This window comes from Anas acuta, chromosome 4 (genome assembly GCF_963932015.1).
Source record: "Anas acuta chromosome 4, bAnaAcu1.1, whole genome shotgun sequence".
Taxonomy (NCBI): Eukaryota; Metazoa; Chordata; class Aves; order Anseriformes; family Anatidae; genus Anas; species Anas acuta.
The window spans coordinates 29,205,374-29,225,485 of record NC_088982.1 but is presented as its reverse complement, the minus strand read 5'-3'; the positions used below and the strand labels follow the sequence as shown (position 1 = coordinate 29,225,485).

The 20,112-nt window shown below is 35.5% G+C and overlaps 1 protein-coding gene across 3 annotated transcripts in view; it reads left to right on the top strand.

Moving 5' to 3' along the window:
• DLC1 (DLC1 Rho GTPase activating protein) overlaps nt 1–20,112 on the top strand; it is a 256,678-nt gene that overhangs the window by 35,885 nt on the left and 200,681 nt on the right. For all 3 annotated transcript variants that reach the window (XM_068680392.1, XM_068680391.1, XM_068680390.1), the window contains exon 2: nt 12,151–13,315. In XM_068680392.1, coding sequence (XP_068536493.1) covers nt 12,263–13,315 — 1,053 coding nt within the window. In that variant the 5' untranslated portion in view covers nt 12,151–12,262. The remainder of the gene's footprint in view (nt 1–12,150; nt 13,316–20,112) is intronic.

Sequence of the window (20,112 nt, the reverse complement as noted above, 5' to 3'; positions counted from 1 at the left end):
CAGTATCTACCTTCTGCAGTATCTTCTTCTGGCTTTTAAAGGGTATAAAGATCTCATTTGACTTCACTTGCAAATAAAGGTACCTGACACATGAGACAGTTGAACTATAAGGTAGACAACAGAATAAAACCCAGAGAATATTTTCCATAAGAAAATATAAAACAGATAGATATCCTACTTTTTCGTTTAGAAGGTTTATTGAAAAGTTCTGGAGAAAAATCACTATTATTCCTGGTTCTACTTATTCTAAATTCTGTGTTTCACTTTACTATTTTCTTAGATACTATTGTTAAAAAAAAAAAAAGTCTAAAAAAAACTATATTATATATAGCAATAATGAACATGGATACATAGGATACAATCTCACACTAGGCATCTAAAGTTTTTGACCTACTCTTCCTTCAGAAATGTTAATAGTCTTAACTTGAAACACACATACAGCCAAAATAGTTATAGATGACTCCTTTGAACAATTAAGCACGTGAATTAACATCTGCAGCCTTGTAGAAAACTAATTCAAGTGACCACATTCTTATAATAGAAACAATTCCAAGAGCTCTGCTTTGCTATAAACTTATATCCCTGCAAATTCTTTTGAACCAAGGTTCCTGTTGAAATCCAAGTTAAATTCTGTAATCAGAGCATGTGAACAACATTAGTTGTGATATTTGGGTCTAATTCATGAAGATCATTGTGATTGACAAATTTTAATTCCTTCCAAAAGAAAATGAAAAACAAAATTAGTTTGGTAGACAATTTTTGAATAGGCAAGACAAAGTAATTCTTGTGAACTGCTGAGCTTAAAGTCTGTTTTTAAGCTATTCTTTAATGTGGTGGGAAAAATAGAAGGAATATCCATTTTGCTTTCTTCATCTGACTTTTCAACTGTTAGAAGTGTTATGCTGAATTTTCTAACATAATTTTCTGTTGTTCTTAAAATGAAATTTGTTGCTGAAAAGTATCTTCAATATAAATCTTCCCTGTGGAGGGCAGTAGCAGAAGCAGGAAGAGAACTTAGGAACATTTTTCTCTTTTCTCAGATAGGAGATATGTTTTAGATCATTTGCCTTTTTTCTTTTAGTCATCTGGTTCCATTTTCTGTTGTTTGTTTGTCTGGGGGATAAAAAAGAAAGAGGGGGGGGGGGTTAATATCAGTGTTCTGTTCTTCTACAAAAGAAAAAGGGAAAAGACAAAAATGGAATAAGGGCAATTGAAGTAGCATAGCCAGAAGAGCTAGATCTTGATCTCCTTCCTAATATCAGGTAGATTGGGAGGAACTTCTGGAGATCTCTGGTCCTACTCCTCACTCAAAGGAGTCAACTACATCAGGTTGCCTTGTCCACTTGAGTTTTGAATATCTCCAAAGATAAGTGTGAATACTTAGGAAGGTCTTTAAACTTCTCTGTATATACAGGTATATAAAGGTATGCACGTTTTTGTGTGTATGTGCATTTATATATACATGTGTGTGTACGTGTATACTTGCATGTATGTATATATAAAATTCATGTCCCAAAACAAATGTACATAAAATTTTTATGTGCAAACCCTGTGTAAAATAGGATTGCATATATGATTTTATTTTGGAAATTATTACCAATATTAAATTTGAATATGTTATTAGGATGCTGACTGTATCTCAAGATTTTCTTCTATTTCATCATTTACCATTGGTATTTATGGATGCTTTTAGAAACTGCTTATTTTAAGAGCAGTTTTTGGAGGAGAATTTTGAATCCATTATTATCATAATTGCTTGTTTCTCATGAATGAGGAAAGTCTCTTATGTTGAAGTTACAAATGCATGGAGTTTTATCTGCCATATTGTACATCAGCCACTGAACACAAGTCTGCCTGTCTCTATGTATCTACATTAAAACTGATTTAACATACAATCAATTCTTTACTTCTAGTCTTCACTTTCTTGTAGGCTGTCCTTTCTCTTACTCTGAGTTGTGATATTTCCTGTTTGCTATTTTATTTTATTATGTCGTGTGTCAAATTCCAGTAAGATTAGATTTAATGCTGTTGAACTTCAGGAAAGTCTGTAAACAACTTCTCTTACTTCTAAATATCTGATTCTTCTCCCACCGTCTAGCTCTCTATCAGCTGTAGGCTTTCCAGGGTAGGTACTATGTCTTATCAGTGAGAGTATTGTAGTCTGTTGTACTAGACCTCATCAGTTGCAAGTACTATTTAACGCATATCTGCATAAATAAATCATCCAAGTTGAACATCACTGTATTTGTGTAAAGTTTGCATCAGGATCCAACATTTCATTTGAATAAGGGGGAGTTGGTGTCAAGATTCAAAAAGATAATGTCATTATAATAGGAAGTGATGAAAATCTATAGCAGTAGGGAAGATCACTACAGAGTGTTGCTTTGCTTGGGGGGGGTTGAGTAAAAATGGAAGAGGCAAGATGAACCAGCAAGAAACTTGCCTAGCCAAAGCTCTTGGTATTGTATTGGTACAGCTGTGTAACTGCAGCTTATTAAAGAGCATCCAACAACCTCAAGTTTGTTTGACGATTTTTGTTGGGACCATCACAAAATATGAAGTCGTTTTCTTCACCTGTCCTGAATTTTCTTCTGCAGAACAGAGATGGAAAGCAACTTTAAGGGCATGGGAGACTTACTTTGGATTCACTGATTCAATCTGGAGGATTGAAGCCTCCACTTCTAGGCAACTCTGAAAGACTCAACACACTGAAAGTTGTAGTGTCAGATTCTTTACACTTTTTTTCCCTCCTGCAGGTAAATTCCAAATATCCCTTTTCATTTTGCTTGAATGGTACATCTTCAGATAATACTGTTTTATCAGAGAGGTAGAAACTATCAATAATGTACTAAAATAAGAAGAATTTCCTGAAAAGATGATCTCAGAGTTGCACCCTCCATGATAGAAGCTGCGCTTGAAGGGCTCCATGTACAGAGATAAATCCACCAAATCCAATTCAGTTAAATACTTGTGTGCAGGAGAGGGAAGTTGCCAGGAAGGCACTGACAAACCTGGAATCAGTTTCAGCTCATTTGGGTATATAGCTCAAGGTTTTTGAAAAGGTTTTTTATGTCATGTGAGGATTGGTAGGTGGTAAAGGAAATAGATCCAAATTAATCTTCAAACTGTGTGAGCTCAAGATTAATCTGCAGACATGTACTTGGAAGAAGTAAGTTACAGGGCTGACTTTGTCTTCCCAGGCAGGCTACAGGCACTGAATAGGGGATTATCAGCATCCAAGTGGGAGACAAGCTAATGTTTGGAATTGAGGTCTCTCTGGAAAATCATTTTCAATGTTTTATTTATGAAGTATAAGTGACAAAAATAGTCTTTTGCACAGCTGTGATAAAAACATGCTAGTGGTCCAGCTGAATATGAGAGGGCATTTACTCTGAGCGTGACAAGAGCACTGGCACAGGTTGCCTAGAGAGGCTGTGGAGTCTCCTTCTCCGGAGATATTCAAAACCCGTCTGGATGCCATGCTGTGCAATGTGCTCTAGGTGATCCTGCTTGGCAGGGGCGTTGAACTAGATGATCTTCAGAGGTCCCTTCCAACCTCAGCCATTCTGTGATTCTGTTATTCTATTCGGTAAGGGCAATGGTTTCCAACAGTCATTGTCTACAGTGTCTTGGAATTCATAGTTCATGGCTGTAACGAGCACTACCAACTCTTCTTTATATGGAAACACTCTATTAGAACACTAAATTTAAAAGGCATCAGGTATAAAATCTGGTTAATGTAGTGTTTTCCAAAGGACCTCCTGTAGCTAGAAAATTCTTCTTCTTCTTCTTCTTATTTACCTAGAGCTGGCTAGAAAATGGCATTTCTTCCATCCTAAAAAAAAAAAAAAAAAAAAAAAAAGTAGGTGTGGGTGGGAAAAAATTATCCTAATTCAGGACCAGAAGAATAGCCGCTATGTTTACTTTTTTTTTTTTTTTTTTTTTTTTTTTTACACTGTCTTGTTGTCTTGTCAATTTGCTTCTCGCCAAGAGAAGCATGAATGGAGGTGTTAAGGAATCTGCCAACGACGTGTTTTTCTTCTGCTCTCCAAGGGTGGATAGCAGAAAGAATTTGGGGAGAGGATTATAGGGCAGACATGAAAGCACAAAATCAAGATTTTCTTATAGGAGACCTCACTTCTGAAAATGGAATTATGTTAAAATTTTATTTTTCTAGTGGACAGTTATAAATTTGATGGCTGTTTTCACTGTGAAGTAAGGTGATGGGGAACATTCAATTATAATAGTTAGTAAGAATTTAATGCTGATCATTAAATATATTGAAATATATTAAAACAGCATTAATATGAATTAGAATAATTACACAATAAATACTTAATATTCTTTCATTTTTGTCTTGACTGTTCATCAGTGTCAAATAGCACAAAACTACAAATTTTGGTATTTTTAATTGCTGTTTAAATTGGTTTTTATTTGATAATTAAATTCGGTGTAAATAATATAGATCTTAAGTAAGTGTGGATAACTGTGGATCAGCTTGGATCCTGTCATTTCCCCTTTCTCATCCTTGAGGAAGAAGCTCAGCTGATCTGAGACTCAGTGCTGGAAATGTACCAAATACAAATGCAACCAAGCTAAACCCCAGTGTAATCACATGTTGGCTATAAGTAAAAGCCCTCTTTGTATGATGATGAGCACTGGCAATGCAGCTCCTTTTTGTGGGGCAACAGAAAGAAAAGTAACTCAACACTTTTGTTTTCTAACAGTAAATAAAGGCATCTGACAAATTTTGGGTTCATATCTTAAGGTTCATATCTTAGGAACCAATAATACTTGCACTAAACAAATGAGCCTTCAGATGTGTTTGAATGAAAAACTTGCCAACCTCCTGGTGTAATTTAAGGCATCTACTATATTGAGTTCTTATAATATTGCTGGATTGTACTACAATATTCTGTAATATGTTAAATGATATTTACGGAATGTATTTAATCAGACTTAAAAGTATTATATGTTTTCATAGACATTAAACTGTAATGAGTATATCTGACATGTCAGAATCTATAAAGGAAAGCAAAAATTAATTTGTTAAAAGGAAAATGAAACTGATTGCTACTGGAGAGAGGAAATCCTTATCAAGTCATAAATGTACAGGTACATCACTTGATTAATTTTTTTTTGTGTGTTTTTATTTCAATTAGAAATCATGAACATTTTGCAGTGTATAATTTATATTTACTATTCATTATAACTTCTATTTCCTTATGTGCCAAAGCAAAAAATAAATCTGGTTTGATACTTCTGCTTGCTATTTCTACATTGATCTTCTGCAAATTCCTGCAGCGTGGGCAAGGTGAATATTCTCCATTATACTGTTGATATGGCTCTAAATTCTCTCTTTCACAGGCGGAAAATCTTATGTCTGTTTCATGGCCCCTCAAACAGAAGCTATACCATATTTTTCATCCTCTTTATTGCTTTTTGCTACACCTTTTCCTGATTTATTTCTCTCTGAGATGAAAACATCATTTTGTAACTTTATGCTCAGTCTCTGTTTTTCCTACTGTGCTATGTGCTTTCTAATTTTAACTAAACTTTGTGATTCCATTCCAGATTACTAGTCACAGCCTTTCTTAGATATTTTATTTTGATTGGTAGCAGATAACATAGAGGTTATTATTATGCATTTATAGTTGGAGTTATTTATTGACAGGAAATTTCATACACCATTTCCTAACTGTTCACTGTTGGGCCCTCTGTAATTCTTCTGTCAATTTTCTGAATAAATGCTGCTATGTCACTAACAAACTTTGCCATTTCATTTGTTTTCTCCCTCTGAATAAACTAAACAACACAGGGTGTAATATTCAAAATTACAAATCTATTGATTGTTTCCCTCCTTATTCAGCCAATTTTGTGTACAGAGATCAGACTTGTAAGTATATAGTTCAGGACCAAGTGGATTTGATTTGACTTGATTTTGAAACCAGCTTTTGGTATGCTCTGGCATTGCTCCAGCACCTCAAAGCTGTTTGCTGCGCAACTCTTCCTGTTCCTCCAGCTTTCTTGTTTTGAGGAGATACAATCCATGAGGCTTAGTAAGAAGATGGACATGTCTGAACCAGAAGTCCCTCTGCTTCTCCTCCTTCTTCATGATCAGTGAGAATAGTGCAAGAGTCTTTCTTGCCCCCAAGAGGCTGTACTTCTCACACTTGAGCCCTGGTCAGGATCCCCTCTGCCTCTGCTCACGTAAAACTCATCTCCAACTACAAACACACTTTTCATTACTTAAAAGCATATCCATTGTGCAATTCCCCAGTTTTTCCCCCCTCTGGCTTGCAATCATCATTACTGTCCCCCTCCAATTCCCATGTATGTAGTGGGTAACTATCAGAGTTATGCAACATTTTTTGTCCCCCCCCCCCCTTTTTTTTTTTTAAAAGATTACAAGTTATTTTTTATTTGAGTATTGCTACTCAGTTCAACCATTTTATTCCCGATCTCTTTGTTTTCTTGTCCTGAAAACTCTTCCGACCGATGTTTCAACCCAAGTCAGTTCCTCAGACTTATCTCTCTGGTTTGTTAGCTTTTCATCTGAGGGTTGTGATCTGTTGACTTTTTTTTTCCTACTTGATTTATAGCTGGCTAGGAATTGGTGGTGCATTGAAACAGTCTATTTTTAAAACCCTATATTATGTGCCAGTAGAAATTATTGTATATTGCACCTAGATCATACCTCTGTAATAAATGGCAATGCTTAAGCCACACTGTCCACTGCAGGGCATTGATCTGGTGTATATTAAAGGCACAATTCAATATCATTCCAATATTAGTCTTTGAGAGTGTTTTGTGATTTTTCTTTTTAGTATTGCATGTTATTTTCTTTTCAAGTATTTTGTCACAAAGTGAGGAACGAGACTAACTCAAGAAAATACTTGTTTCATATGCTAGAATGTTTTGGTTTGTTTTGTAAAATAAAATGGCTGTATGTTGCCCATAACTGTTATTCATTCTCTCTTCATCTGTTATTCCTTTTTTCTCAAAAGAAATCTTTTAGGATTGGCACTTGTTATGGGACATAAGTATCACTAAAAACTTAGCCAATGGCTTGTAGTAATCTAAAATAATGCAATGTATCCTTCAGTTCTTATGCACCTAACATTGTATTATAACTACATCAGAAAATCCCTACCTGTCTGGCTTTGTGGCTTTGTATACAAATGTATTAAGAGTACTAAGTCACTGAAAGATTTCCATTTGGATAATTCTTGTCAAGACAAACTTAGCAGAATTCATATCAGTTATCTCACAGGTGACAGCAGCTTCTTTAGGGTTTGTCAGATAGGCTATGGTCCTAAATGTTATGTATGCAACATAGCTGCATATTATTTAAATAATATTAATATAATTATTAATATAATTATTATATTATATATTATATAATAATTATTTATAATTATTTATATTATATATAATTATTAATATAATTATTATATTAATATTATATTATTTTTTCAGCATAAAAATACATTGACAGAGAAAATGTAAGGAAAAAGGTAGATTAGAATTTTTATTTTTGACACTTTCAGTAATTTTTGTTTTGAAAAAACAGGCAGAAGGGGAAAACTTTAGGTGGACACTGTCTAATAAGCTATACTTTCTCTATATTCAATATACATATATTGAATTGATTTGAATCCTTTAAAAGTAATATGCAGTGTACCAAAGTCAGTTTTAATATTTCTTTTTACCTTAGTATAGTAAGTCTTCTTCAGCTTTAAAATATACATACTCACACACACACATATATAAAGTACGCATCACATACTTTCTGGAAAAAAAGCTGTTAAAATAGTCATAGCCTTTTAATATTATTTATTTTCAATGCTTTAAATTTTTGCAGCTACATGATTATCTTCTATGCTTAAAAGAAATTAAGGGAATTGCATCAGATATTCACTAGATGGATGTCCTGCAACAAATATTCCTTATATTTATATTCCAGGAAATCAGTTTAGAATGATCTACACAAATGCACCACAAAGCCTGTTTATTTAGCAACTGCAGACAAGGTGAGCCCCTGCTTCAGTGAAATCCAGTGAGTGGTATGTATCCAGGAAATAAGAGAGGGAAGGCCTGTAAATTCTAAAACAGAAGATATTTTAAAATAACTAGCTGAGCGAAGACCTAGAGGGTTATGTTTTATCTCAAATTATTTGTAAACAACATTCTGTCTCAGAGCTTGGTATGGAGTTACTGAATGTAAGCCAGACCAGGAAGATGTGAGATGAGTTTATAGGAAACAGACCCTGTTCACTCAGACTTCCTTAAACAAAGTTTGCTGACCGGGGTCACAGACCAACAAAGATAAAATAATGATAATCAAATAAATATTTCTGCTTGATCTCAGTTGCTTACATGTTCCTGCTACATAAAAAATTTAATGAAACAGCCTTTCATCTTAGTGTAAATTTTTAAGCTAACACTTTGCCTTACTCTTTTGCAACAAAGATTTGCATCATGTGCAAATAATTAACAAAACCTGAATTTCACTTGGTGTCATAGGGGTTGTACTGCCAGGGATGCCATTGGAGTGTCCCCCTGCATGGTGATGGCTCGCTGTGCTACTTGCTGTAGCTGTCCTGTCCTGTGCCACTGTGGGGTGACACTGCCCCATCTCATGGGGTGGCGATTGCTGAGTGGCTCCACACTTCTTCCCTCACCACTTTCTCAACCATGGAAAAAAACAGGGTGGGATCCTGTCTTGTGTTCTGGGAGGCTGAGGAGGACCAGAGAGGGACCAGAGAGCCCTGGCTGTGTGTCCCAGCCTCTCTGAGTGGAATATCATGAGATAAAGAGAGGACACTTCTCTGTCCTAATTTCAGAAGCCTCCTTGAAACAGTTTAATTTGAGCTGCTGAGGAAAAATTGCAAGAATCTTTCTTAAAGGAAAATATTAGACAATCTACTCATAGTATAGCCTACCAGTTCATCTCATACAGGTTTTCAGTCAATGCTTTATCTGTTGTAAAGTAACTGTAAGTTCCATGAGACTTTATACAAAGCTTCCAAAACTGAACACGTAGAACGTTGTCCTGCTTTTCATTTCCATTACAGTTTACATTGAACAGAAAGGGCTGCACATCAATAAAAAGGTAGACAATGATAACAGGAAAAAAAGTAGGAACCCTTTCTTCTGCAAAGAGGCAGCTCTCTTTTCTCTCTGGTAGAGAAAGGAGCACAGTTATGAATCTTGTTCAGAGGTCTGGAGTGGTGGACTTTCCAAAGCACATCTTATGTGAGTGCAAAGGAAATAAGTTACCCTTGTGTGGAGGTGGAAAAGAGAAAAGCTGATTGTTGGTCCATAACTATTGCACAATTGTAGCAGGGAAAGAATTTCTAAGCTGAACTGTAGCAGATAATGCAGCCTTTGGGGAGCAGAGGAAGGAGCTGAAGGGAAGTGAGCTTCCATCAAACTGGAGGCTCTCCGTGTGCCAAGGGAATGAGGGGGCTCCAGTGACTTGGAGCTGCCCAGATATCAGGCGTGTGTAAGGTAATTTTTTTCATACTTGGCATTAACATAAACTGATATTTTTAGAGAACAATGAAAGTAGCCTTGTCAGATATTTATTTGTCTCGCATTTCAGGCAAGGAGTTGCGTATTCTCCCGTTTAATCATTTTTTTTTTCTGTAGTCTACTAGGCAGCCAAAACTAGTGATAGTGCAAGTAAAACAGAAGGGTTCCTGAAGTAAAATTTATTTGTTTTTCATCCCCCATGAAATATAACTCTCCACATCCAAAAAATGAAAAACAGTAAGGGATCTGTTCTCCCCTTTCTGTACACGTGTAACTCCATTTAACAGCAGCAAGATTAACACATGCCCTTTAACTCTCTGAATGCCTGCATGCTGCATACCATGAGCAGCCTAAATCTGAAGGAGGTGGATGCATGAATGCCATTAGGAAGTTGCCTTTTTAAACTTCTCACACTAGTCTTTTCTCTTGATGCATATGTATTTTTTGTCAGAATTTCTCATGTATAGCTGTAGCAACTCTTTTTTTTTTTTTTTTAACTTTTTTTTGTAAAGGAGTTGGAGTTTAAACAGAGCTTCTAGGAGGGGAGGAAGACAGGGAAGCTGCAAATGAATTGCATACAGGTGCAACTCCTAGCAGTGCTAATGCAGTGCAGAAACTAGCAGTGCAGAAACTATAGAGCACCTTTCAGTAAACTTTAGTAAACCTTCAGAGGTCAAAACAAAACACAGCCATGTTGTCAAACCAATTCTGGAGAGCTTTATGGTCACTCAGAGAAAGGTGCAACAGAGCTTAAAAGTATTGTAATTATTGATTTGCACTCTGTAGTAATTTGGGATCATGCATAGTTAGAAATAGTAGGAGAATGTAAATATGAAATGAAGACAGAATAAGAGTGCAAACACACTGCAAATTTATGCAGTAATCTGACTTTACACGTCAATATTTAAGTTTGCTCTCATATTCAACCAGGAAAGAAAAGAGAAACTTAAAGCCGAATTAACTTCTTACTACCAAATTTTGCCTCTGAAAGCAGATAATTTTTTTTGGCCTGGCTGCATGTTATTTTCCGTTTTCCTCTGCCTCCCACACGCTAATGACTTGCGCATGGAATTCTCTTACCCTATGAATATATTTTCTTTTTAAGCACAGTCTCCACAGAGGAGGAAAATGTGAATGTGAAAAGAAACTTGCCATCCTCAGAGAAGGTTAAAAATCTAGGAGTCTGTACAACTCAGTCCTAAAAGTCATTTTGTCAAGACATAATTTACAGAGGTTTGGTTGTACAGGCCTAATTCCGCATTTCCTTGAAGATGAATACTTTTATACCTTCGGGTGTGTGATTTGTCAACACAGCTTTGTAGCCTGGTGGGCAATCAGAATTTGTCTTAGTGGACTGAAATGACCCAGAACAAACTTAGTACTTAATCTTCTTTATTGCTGAAATCAATAAGCAGATCCGAGTGCTGACAGTTCTTATGTAGGGAGTGAAAAGTAGAAGTGCCTGCTCCTTGAACCTCTGATGTTTTATGGGCAAGAAGTTCTGCTTTGTTATTTGACAAAGAACCTCTTATAATGCATAAATTTATATGAAGTATTTTCTTTGTGTTAATTTGAACAAGCAATGTGACACGATTAATGTATCATATTATAATGATTCAGATATCAGATATAAAGTTATCATCTGGAAGTCAACGAAAAATACCTGTACAGTTGGGTGGGGACAGTGGGCTGTGGCAGACCCTGACAGTCCAGGTGAGATGCATGGTTGTGGCTGACCATGCTGGCTTACAAGTTACTGTTCTGGAGACTCCCATCCTAAATAAGGGTTTAATCCCTTCCTTACATTAGTAGATCCTGAATATATTCAACAAGGTTGTCTTTGGTTTGGTTTTAGTTTGTTTTTTGTTTTTGTCTCTGGGTTTTATGATGTTTTTGAGGTAAGGAACATGCTCAAACTTTAAATTAGTTTTCCTAAAGTCGTATTTTTTTCTATCACACAACTACTACCTCCTGCAGTTTCATGTAATATTTGTAACTATAACTTGTCCTGAAGAGAATGAAATGATCATTAAAATGAGAGCCTCTGAATGGCAAAAATTCTGGCCCAAAGCTACTCATAAGTGGAATGGTTATAAGATTTAGAATAACCCTCAAGTTTTGTCCTATTTCTTTGTGAAACTGCCAAAGTACTTCTCTGGAGGGATATCCCTGAACGAAGAAGAAATACAAAATAACTGTGTGTGCAAAGCAATCATAAGACATAATGCAATTTATATAAGTGGAAATTAATATCTTATGACAGATGTAGTGAAGAGAGTCGTTGTCAGAACTTGGCTCTTGAGCTACTTGCATATCTATGTGCCTATTTATAACATTTTTGTTTACTTGCTAGTGGAGAATAATCAGAAAAAGAAAGTTCTACTGAATTATGAGTACTGTCAAGTTTTGTATGAAAAGTATTAAAACTTTAAACAAAACAGTCTTCTAAATTCCTGTCCTTCTGGTCCCAGAGTCTTATCTTGCTTTTACACTTTTGTTTAAACTGTTCTTTCCCTCTTTTTCTTTTTCAATTTGGAGTTAATTCAATAACCTAGTCTTTTTTTTTTTTTTTTTCGTTTTCCTTATTTTATTTATTTTTTTCATTTCTTGCAGATGTTAAAATGATGAAACCCTCCCTCCTTCTGGAGCAGCACACAGCAGCCATGACATCTCCTTTGGTCCCCCATGGAAGGTACACTGTAGCCTGCTGCTGAACTGTTATGACATGTCTCTAGCAATCAGAAAGAAAAGCTGGGAAGAGCATGTGACCCAGTGGATGGGATTGGCTTTGGAGTCTGTGGAGTATAATACAGCATGTCGTCACGGACTCATAGCTGATAACTTGCAGACAAGTATGGAAAAAGATGAGGTTTTGAGTGTGGACCGGAAAGAAAAATGTGCTTCGTTTCCAGAATGCTGCCACAGTGGAGAGACGATTGGCTTCCCTGCAAAGCAGCTTGGAAATGTTTCAAAGGAGGTGGATGAAAATGATAACCATGAAGATGAGGAGCATTTTCTGGAGGCCAGCACAGAAACTTTAGTCCATGTGTCTGATGATGATGATGACTATTCAACACTCAACCTGGATAGTGTTAACTACCACATCACTGCTGTTGGAAGGGAATCAGAAGCTGAAGAAAATAATTTAAATGGAGCAGGCTCCTTAACACAGATGGTACCAATGATGGAGGGTAACAAGGAAACTGAAGCATCTGGCATAATTGGGGATATTAGTAAGAAACCTAGTTGTGACATAGTTCCTAAAGAGGAGATGGAAGAAGATACTTGTGGCAGTATTGGAAAAAGCCTGGAGCTTTGTAATTATGAAGGCTTAAATGATGTAGTAAGTGTAGAGAAAGAAAATCTTTCTAATTCTCCAAATGTGAAAGAAATTATTATGCCTGGGAAACAGCTGCTTCATACTGCTGTAATTGCACAACAGCGCAGGAAATCTGATGCTTTTAAAGATGGGCTTGGAAAGTCTGAGTGTAATGTGGTGGAGAGTGGGATTTCTTCTGATTCTTGCACTAGCAGTGATAGACAACCATGTTCATCAGTGGAATCCAGCGACTGCCTTATGCAGCCTTCTCCTTGCTCTCACATCCCGGCAGTGGAAAATGGTCTGGATGAAAGTGGTTTCAGAGAACCTCAAGCGGCCCCTGAAAACAAATGCCTTTCAAATGTCAGTTCAGCAGAAGATAGTCAGTGTTTACATTTAAGGAATCATTTGACCACACAAGAATACTCAGACAGTCAAGTGAAACTGCGCAAAAGAAAGGTAGGATGCTTGTAAACTGCAGAGGTTGTTTCTAATTTTTTTCCCCCCAGTTTCTTACAAACGTGATTCTGTGACTTATTGATTGGAGATAAAATGTATTTTTCAGTCTTTTTTATTAACTTGCCAGTTTTTTTCTTCAAATAGTTTTGAGAAAAATGTGGCTGTAGGATTGAGTTTGAGAAACTTTTAAAGTTTGAGAATGGCTGAGTTGTGAATTTGGAAATTCCTTTATATTCAATTCATTATGTTTATATGTATATGTTGCTCAAGGCTAAATGGATTAGCATCTTCAGTGGGTTTGGGTTTATTTTTATTTTTTCTGTTGCTATCAAGTATCATTAGCTGTTTTAGGAAAGAGATTGTGCCCAGAGGTTTTGAAATCTTACTCAAGAGGAACAGGGAAAAAAATGGAACAAAACTGCAAGAGGAAAAAAAAAACATGGAAAAATTTTACAATAGTTCTTCAGTTTTAGGTCAGCCCTATGAACAAAAACAATTTCTTAGTTTGAAACAATGTAATTTTAAAGCAACTAGAGAGTTACCCTTTCTACACAAAGTAAGGAAGAATATAATTCCAAAACTTTTAATGGCCAGATTCCCCAGCAATAAAGCTCCCATTGGCTTTTGTGGAAGGAGTTTTGCTGGCTGTGGCACTACAGGATTCATCCTGAAGTCTGGCTTTCCCAGTTATGCTGCTAATTCTTCCTAATAACTAGTGTCTAATTGTTTACTTATCCTTGCCTTTTTTTCATTTGATATAATCCATTTTTGTCTGTTTTTTATAAATCTGTTTTCCATTAATTCTGGTGTTGTTTGTAGTTTTGTGTTTTGTTTTGTGTTTTTTTTTTTTTGTTTTTTTTTTTTAAATCAGTTGTAGTGCCTCAGTAGTTGTTTCACTGAAACACACATCCTAGAGCACAAACTCACATATTCTAAAATACTGTATGCCAACACAGCATCCTGAGTAGCTGGTCCTTGCTCCCTAGCATAATCCCTTTACTAAAGTTAATAATCAAGTGATATGGTTGGAAACTGTGTGTAATTTTTGCAAAAGGTTTCAGAAGCTCTCAAAGCCAGTCTTCCCTTAGCAGTTCGTTCAATCACGGTTAATGTGGCAACCGTTTGACTGATCTTGCAGTAGCTATGACTACAAGTTATAACCAAAAACCAGGATTAACCATATGATTAGCAGTACCAGAAATGTTAAACACCCATCTGTAAGTAAAATTTCAATTTTTATTTTTTTTATTAATTGATATGATATTTGAAAACTAGTTGATTATGATAACCATAGTCTCAACTGCTTTTTCTGCATCTACTTTTTTACTAAGCATAGTTGCTTACATTGATACAAACATGTCATATTGTTAGCAAGATTAATTTTTATAGTGTGGTTTCAAAACCTTATTTGAAAATGCAGATAGAACTTCTTTCTATTATGTACAATCACTGTGCAGTGACTCTGCCCACATTAGCTTTCAGTGTAATATATACTTTGACTAGCTTTGATAGTGCTGGTTCCTATATATCTTCTTATTTCTTGTTTTGATGTCATGCACTCAGATTTTAAATGTAAGCTCAGAATTATATTTGAGGATACATTTGTTGTTTGCGTTTGTCATTAAATACTTTAATAGTGAGAAAAACTCAGAGAGCAAGTGAGCATAGAAAGAAGCAAAAAGAACCGGTTGCTTCAGGGAAGGTTGAGAGTTACATGGCTGTAGCAACTGTGAAGCCATGTTTGTAGTCAAGGGGGGCAAATTCGGAAGGAGCAGATCTGAAGGAGTCACTTCGTAACATTTCAGTTTAAACTCAACCAACAACTGCTTGGCAAAACGGGAGAGAGATCTGTTGCATCTGGTATTATTTGTCTCTAAGTTTTCAGGACTCTTCTACAAACAATGTTCCTGCTTGTGGGATTTTATCACTTATATTTAATCATTTGCTATTTTACAAAAGGCTGTCTGTGTTGGTTATAATCTGTAATGAAAAATGTGCCCATGTTTACAAACTTTCCCTGAAAGCCGCTTTTATAACTTTAACAAAACATTAAAAAAACAACAGACTTGAAACTGAATCCATCCCTAAAAGTCAAGTATTTGCTTTGCAGTGACAGGAAGACCTAAGGAATTGGGAATGGTATATAAAAACTTTTCTCTCAAGGTCAGCAGTTCACACAGTGCAGTCAAGGCCTAAAACACACCACTGTCTGATTAATGCTCAGTGTCAATTATGGTTGCACATAAATATGTGCTCATAAAGGTCAGAATACTGGAAGAGGCAAATGGAGATGAATTGCTAAAGGTATTGGGGCACCCACACCTCAAGGTGTGGTCCCTGGGGACCTAAGTGCTGAACTTAGGTACTTTGATGACAGCTAAGATCTTAGGAACTCTGCATTGAGATCACTCTGCTTTTGCTGGTACTAAATTCTTCTGAAAACCTGTTCCTCGTTAACATATTTTAAACTGCTTTTAATTGTGGCAACAGTGCATGACCTCTCCTCTTATCTTGAGATCTGCTGCCTTCAAACTGAAGCTGAGGTGAGACAGTGTGAATCTGTTGTGCTCGCTCTGCAGATGAATGTAGGTTTGGGGGCTTAAGGGCTTAAGTTTAGCATCTTTGACCAACACTAGCTCCATTTCAGTAAATTGGTTTAGTCATGATGGATGTACTGACACTGTGGATGCTTTTTGCAGTCAGGTCCAGCTGTTACAGCATTCTTTGCTCCTTCAAGTCACCAGAGTTCAGATGGTTGAGGCACAGTGCTCTCTTCTCATTTGCTTTTGGAGAAAGACTTCTTAAGCTTCAGAAGCAGGAAGGACCTGAATTTAATTATGATAAATTAATGGTGTTAAGTCTAAGTGAAAAATCCCACGGTAATCTAACTTTCCTTTGATTTTTTTTTTGTGTTGATTAAAAGTCAATTTTGTTTATCTACAACATAAAGCTGATTGTTATTAATGACAGAGTAGCAAAAGCATAGATGGATTTATTAAATGTGGTTACACCAACTAATCCCTACTGTATGCTGTCCTGGATTATATAAATTTTAGATTTAAAGCAATGGCAATCGTACATTCTGATTTTCAAAAATTTGAATAGTCTTTGGAATGAATGAGCTCTAATGTTTTTAGCTCAGGGGAATACCGATAGCTCACATGTATGTTCATGTGTATAGTGCAATGGAGGTTTTAGTGAACAGCTTTATGCAAAACCACAAAGTATTGATTATTTATTCTCAAAGGCACACCACTAAAAGGAGAAAGTTTAGTTACTATAGGTTGATTGTAAAATGGGAAAAAATATCTATTGCCCTGTAAATAGCTTTGCAATTTTTTCCTTGTGCTCTGTTTTACACTTTCTCCAAGCTGCTTGTTTCATCAAGATTAGGGATAGGCAGCAAAATCCCTGTTGGGGACTACTGAGTAGGTGCACAAGTGCACCAGAACTGTAACATGTTAGCTAAAATTGTTTTTCAACACAAAATAGCAAAGCGGGTTAAGGCACACAGTTAAGAACCTCTCCTATGAAGAAGTGCACACAATTAAGAACAGTTTACTGAAAATCTGTAATTCATTGCAATAATTTAATACGTTTCAGTCTCCCATATTTTGTGTTCCATACTGTAATCAATATAAAAATATATAAATTTGCTGCTTTGAAAGCAGCCTTTTCCTCAGGCATCTCAAATCAATGTTCTTCTGCAGTGCTTAATAACGTTGTTATTTTCATAAACCTGTGGAAGAAACAAAGAAAGAATATTTTTTTGAGAAATCCATAGAAAGAGCTTTCAAGTAGATCTTCTAATAATAGGCTCTCTAGGACATTTAAGTCAAGTTTAAGATAGTTCAGATAAACTGGATCAGAGGATGAACTTTTGGTGGCTTATCTAAATTAAGTATTAATTTTGAAACTTTTGGGGTTCTCTTCTAATGTGAAACTTCTGTTTTACTATGGAGATACTTGAGCATCTTCATCACCCAAGTGGTAAAGAGTAGTAATAAATTTTTATAAGATTAATGGTGATAAAGTGCTGGCTGCACTTTAGCAGTGAAATTAGAAATCATTATATAATTGATTTCAGGAAATGTTATGGATGTATTGTGCCTGATTTGAAATTTGTTACGTCAGCTCCATTCCTTCAAAGAAAAGATACAGCCTGGGATATTGCTTCAAGGAGAGCTAATTCAGGTATCAAAATAATTGGAGTATATTTGATTAGTTTTTTGTCAATTTCTCTTCATGTGCAATCTCAGACTGGATTGAAGTTCACAAAGAGATTTTGCTTATGTGACACTGAAAAAGAAATGAAGTAACCAAACTTTTCAGTATATGAATCCCTCATTGCTCTTTTATGGGATTTCTACATTTAGTGTTATCTACTCATAACTCTTTGTGGCGCCCTGCTTAGAAGCTTTCTGGTTTCAAACAGTTTATATGATCTCTAAGTCATCCCAAAAAGACTGGAGAGTGTAATAATTAGGGCTATTTCCTAATGCTCGCTTTTATTGTTACTATTTTAAACCATGTATCTCGGTTAAATGCTATGTGTTCTGCAAAGATTGCTTAAAAACACAGCCAATATCAGCCGGTGTCAACAAGATGTAAATTATCTTTAAAGAAAAGATAATAAAGTAAATGAAGAAAGAAACCTAGGTAGAAAGGTAGCAACCCATTTCTGTATAGCTGTGCCTCTTCCCCACACTAAAACTTTGTGGTTCTTAAAGTGAGGTTTATCGTTTTCTGCACTGATGCTATAAAGTTTGTTCCATTATTTCATCAATTACTATTATTTTAATGTGAAAACAAATTTGCTTATGTAAGTTCAGTTCTTTCCATCCATCCACTTGAATATTCGTCTTTGTTCATGAGATGTGAAGGCTGATTCTTTCATTATAATCTGCAATATATTCTGTATTAAAAGGTTAAAACTATGTTATTTAGGTGAGTTAAAAAGTTAGTTTCTTCCACAAGCTTCTGCTTGTATCACCCTGTAAACTGACTCCAGAGGAGTCTTACATAGCCTTACCTGTTAGCTTCATTGTCCCATTAAGGTTCCTGGGAGAGAGGTGGTAGGAATGCTTCCAAAAAAAAAAATCATAAAAGAGCTACCTATTTTACTGCCATGATTTTCTTACAAACTTTTGCACTGCTGTCTCTACTATTCATAGAATGTGATCTTTTTCCGTTGAGTACTCAGTTGTCGGCACTAGATTCTTCTTGAAAAAATAATGTGAACCTGTTGTGAGAAACTGTATCCAACATTTTTAGATCTATTTCTTATTTTATTGCCATAAAAATGCCAGGCATTGGGTTTACAGACCTGTCACAAGTATATCTTTCTGGTATCTTAATCCCTTCTTACCTCAATCCTGTCTTTGCTTACTGGTATAATTTAAATTAGAAATTAAAAAAACTATTTTATTAATAATAAGCTGGAATAATTTAAATTTTCATTTTCATACCAGTCTTCAATTTATTATTTTTTTAATTTAACTTAGTGTATTTCTGTATAGAAACTGGTTCAGTAGGGATCCAGACTAAATTATTAGTACATAGCTATTGTTGGCAGATGTGGCCTTGTTAGGGATACACCCTTGTTAGGGTTGCATTGTAACAGTAACTCGTGTCAGCTTAGGGAAGACACGCACAGATGATAAAAATACAAATATAAATGAAATGAATATGCAGGAACACAATTAAAAATGAGAATATAATTTATATGCTATAGCCTGACTTGGCCATATGGAATTGAGTTTACCTTATCATTAGATTTAGTTTGCAAATATGGTTCAGCTAGAGCAAGATGAAAGCTGTAAAGGTTAGTGATTTCCAAAGTCAATAATTTTTACTTCCATCTTTGCAAAAAAAAAAAAAAAAAAGTGTAAATGCATTATTTTTTCACAGTTTTTCTCCATAAGTATTTTTTAATAATTCTCTTGCAAATATTCTAGTGGAGCAGTCCAACAAGCAGAACATGATCTCCTATGTTCTCCACTTATGATGACAATTAGAAATTCTGAAAATGTGGATAACAATGGTCAGAAGAGACCAAGGCTCTACAGGTTAAATCCAGACATTAAAAAAGTATTAATGTATGTCAGTGGAACTGCTGTGTTTTTTGGATGCGTTTAAGTGCCTTGCTGAACTTGGGTGTTGTAGTAATTTGTAACCTTAGAGACCACAGAAGCTAGTAACTTTAGAAGCATCTATCGCAGCAAAATTACTTTCTAATTATGGTTCTTTGACTGTATTTCCTGTATAATTCAGATGTACTCTTATGCCAGAATAGATTTGTTTTCATACATGGAGATGAATAATATAATCTTGGCATCTAGTGAATGTTTTTTCTGAGTTTTGTGAAGGACAGTGGAAAATACAAATTGTGTAAATCTGGAATGGTCATTCAAACAATGGAAATTTTTTTTCTCATGTAAGGAATCTGAATTTGCTTTTGTTCCACTTCCACATCTCTTTTCATTTTCAGATGTACTTTCTAAAGGTTTTAGGAAATAATATACATCTGTTTTTCCAAACCCATAATGATAATGTGAGTGCTATCAAAAACTGATGAGAGATCTGAAGCCGCAGCAGCTTTTGAAAGGCTAGTTGTAAGCCACGTGTCTCAGAGCTACAGTCTGTAGTATTAGTACAGTGGGCAACTGAAATCAACAGTTACTTTACCACAAAGAATTTGCTGTATTTGCACATTGCTACTAAATGGTCATAATTTTCAAGGCATCAGGAAGAATCTGGCAAGAGCTGCAAGTAAAGCAAAATGAATAGTATGATTT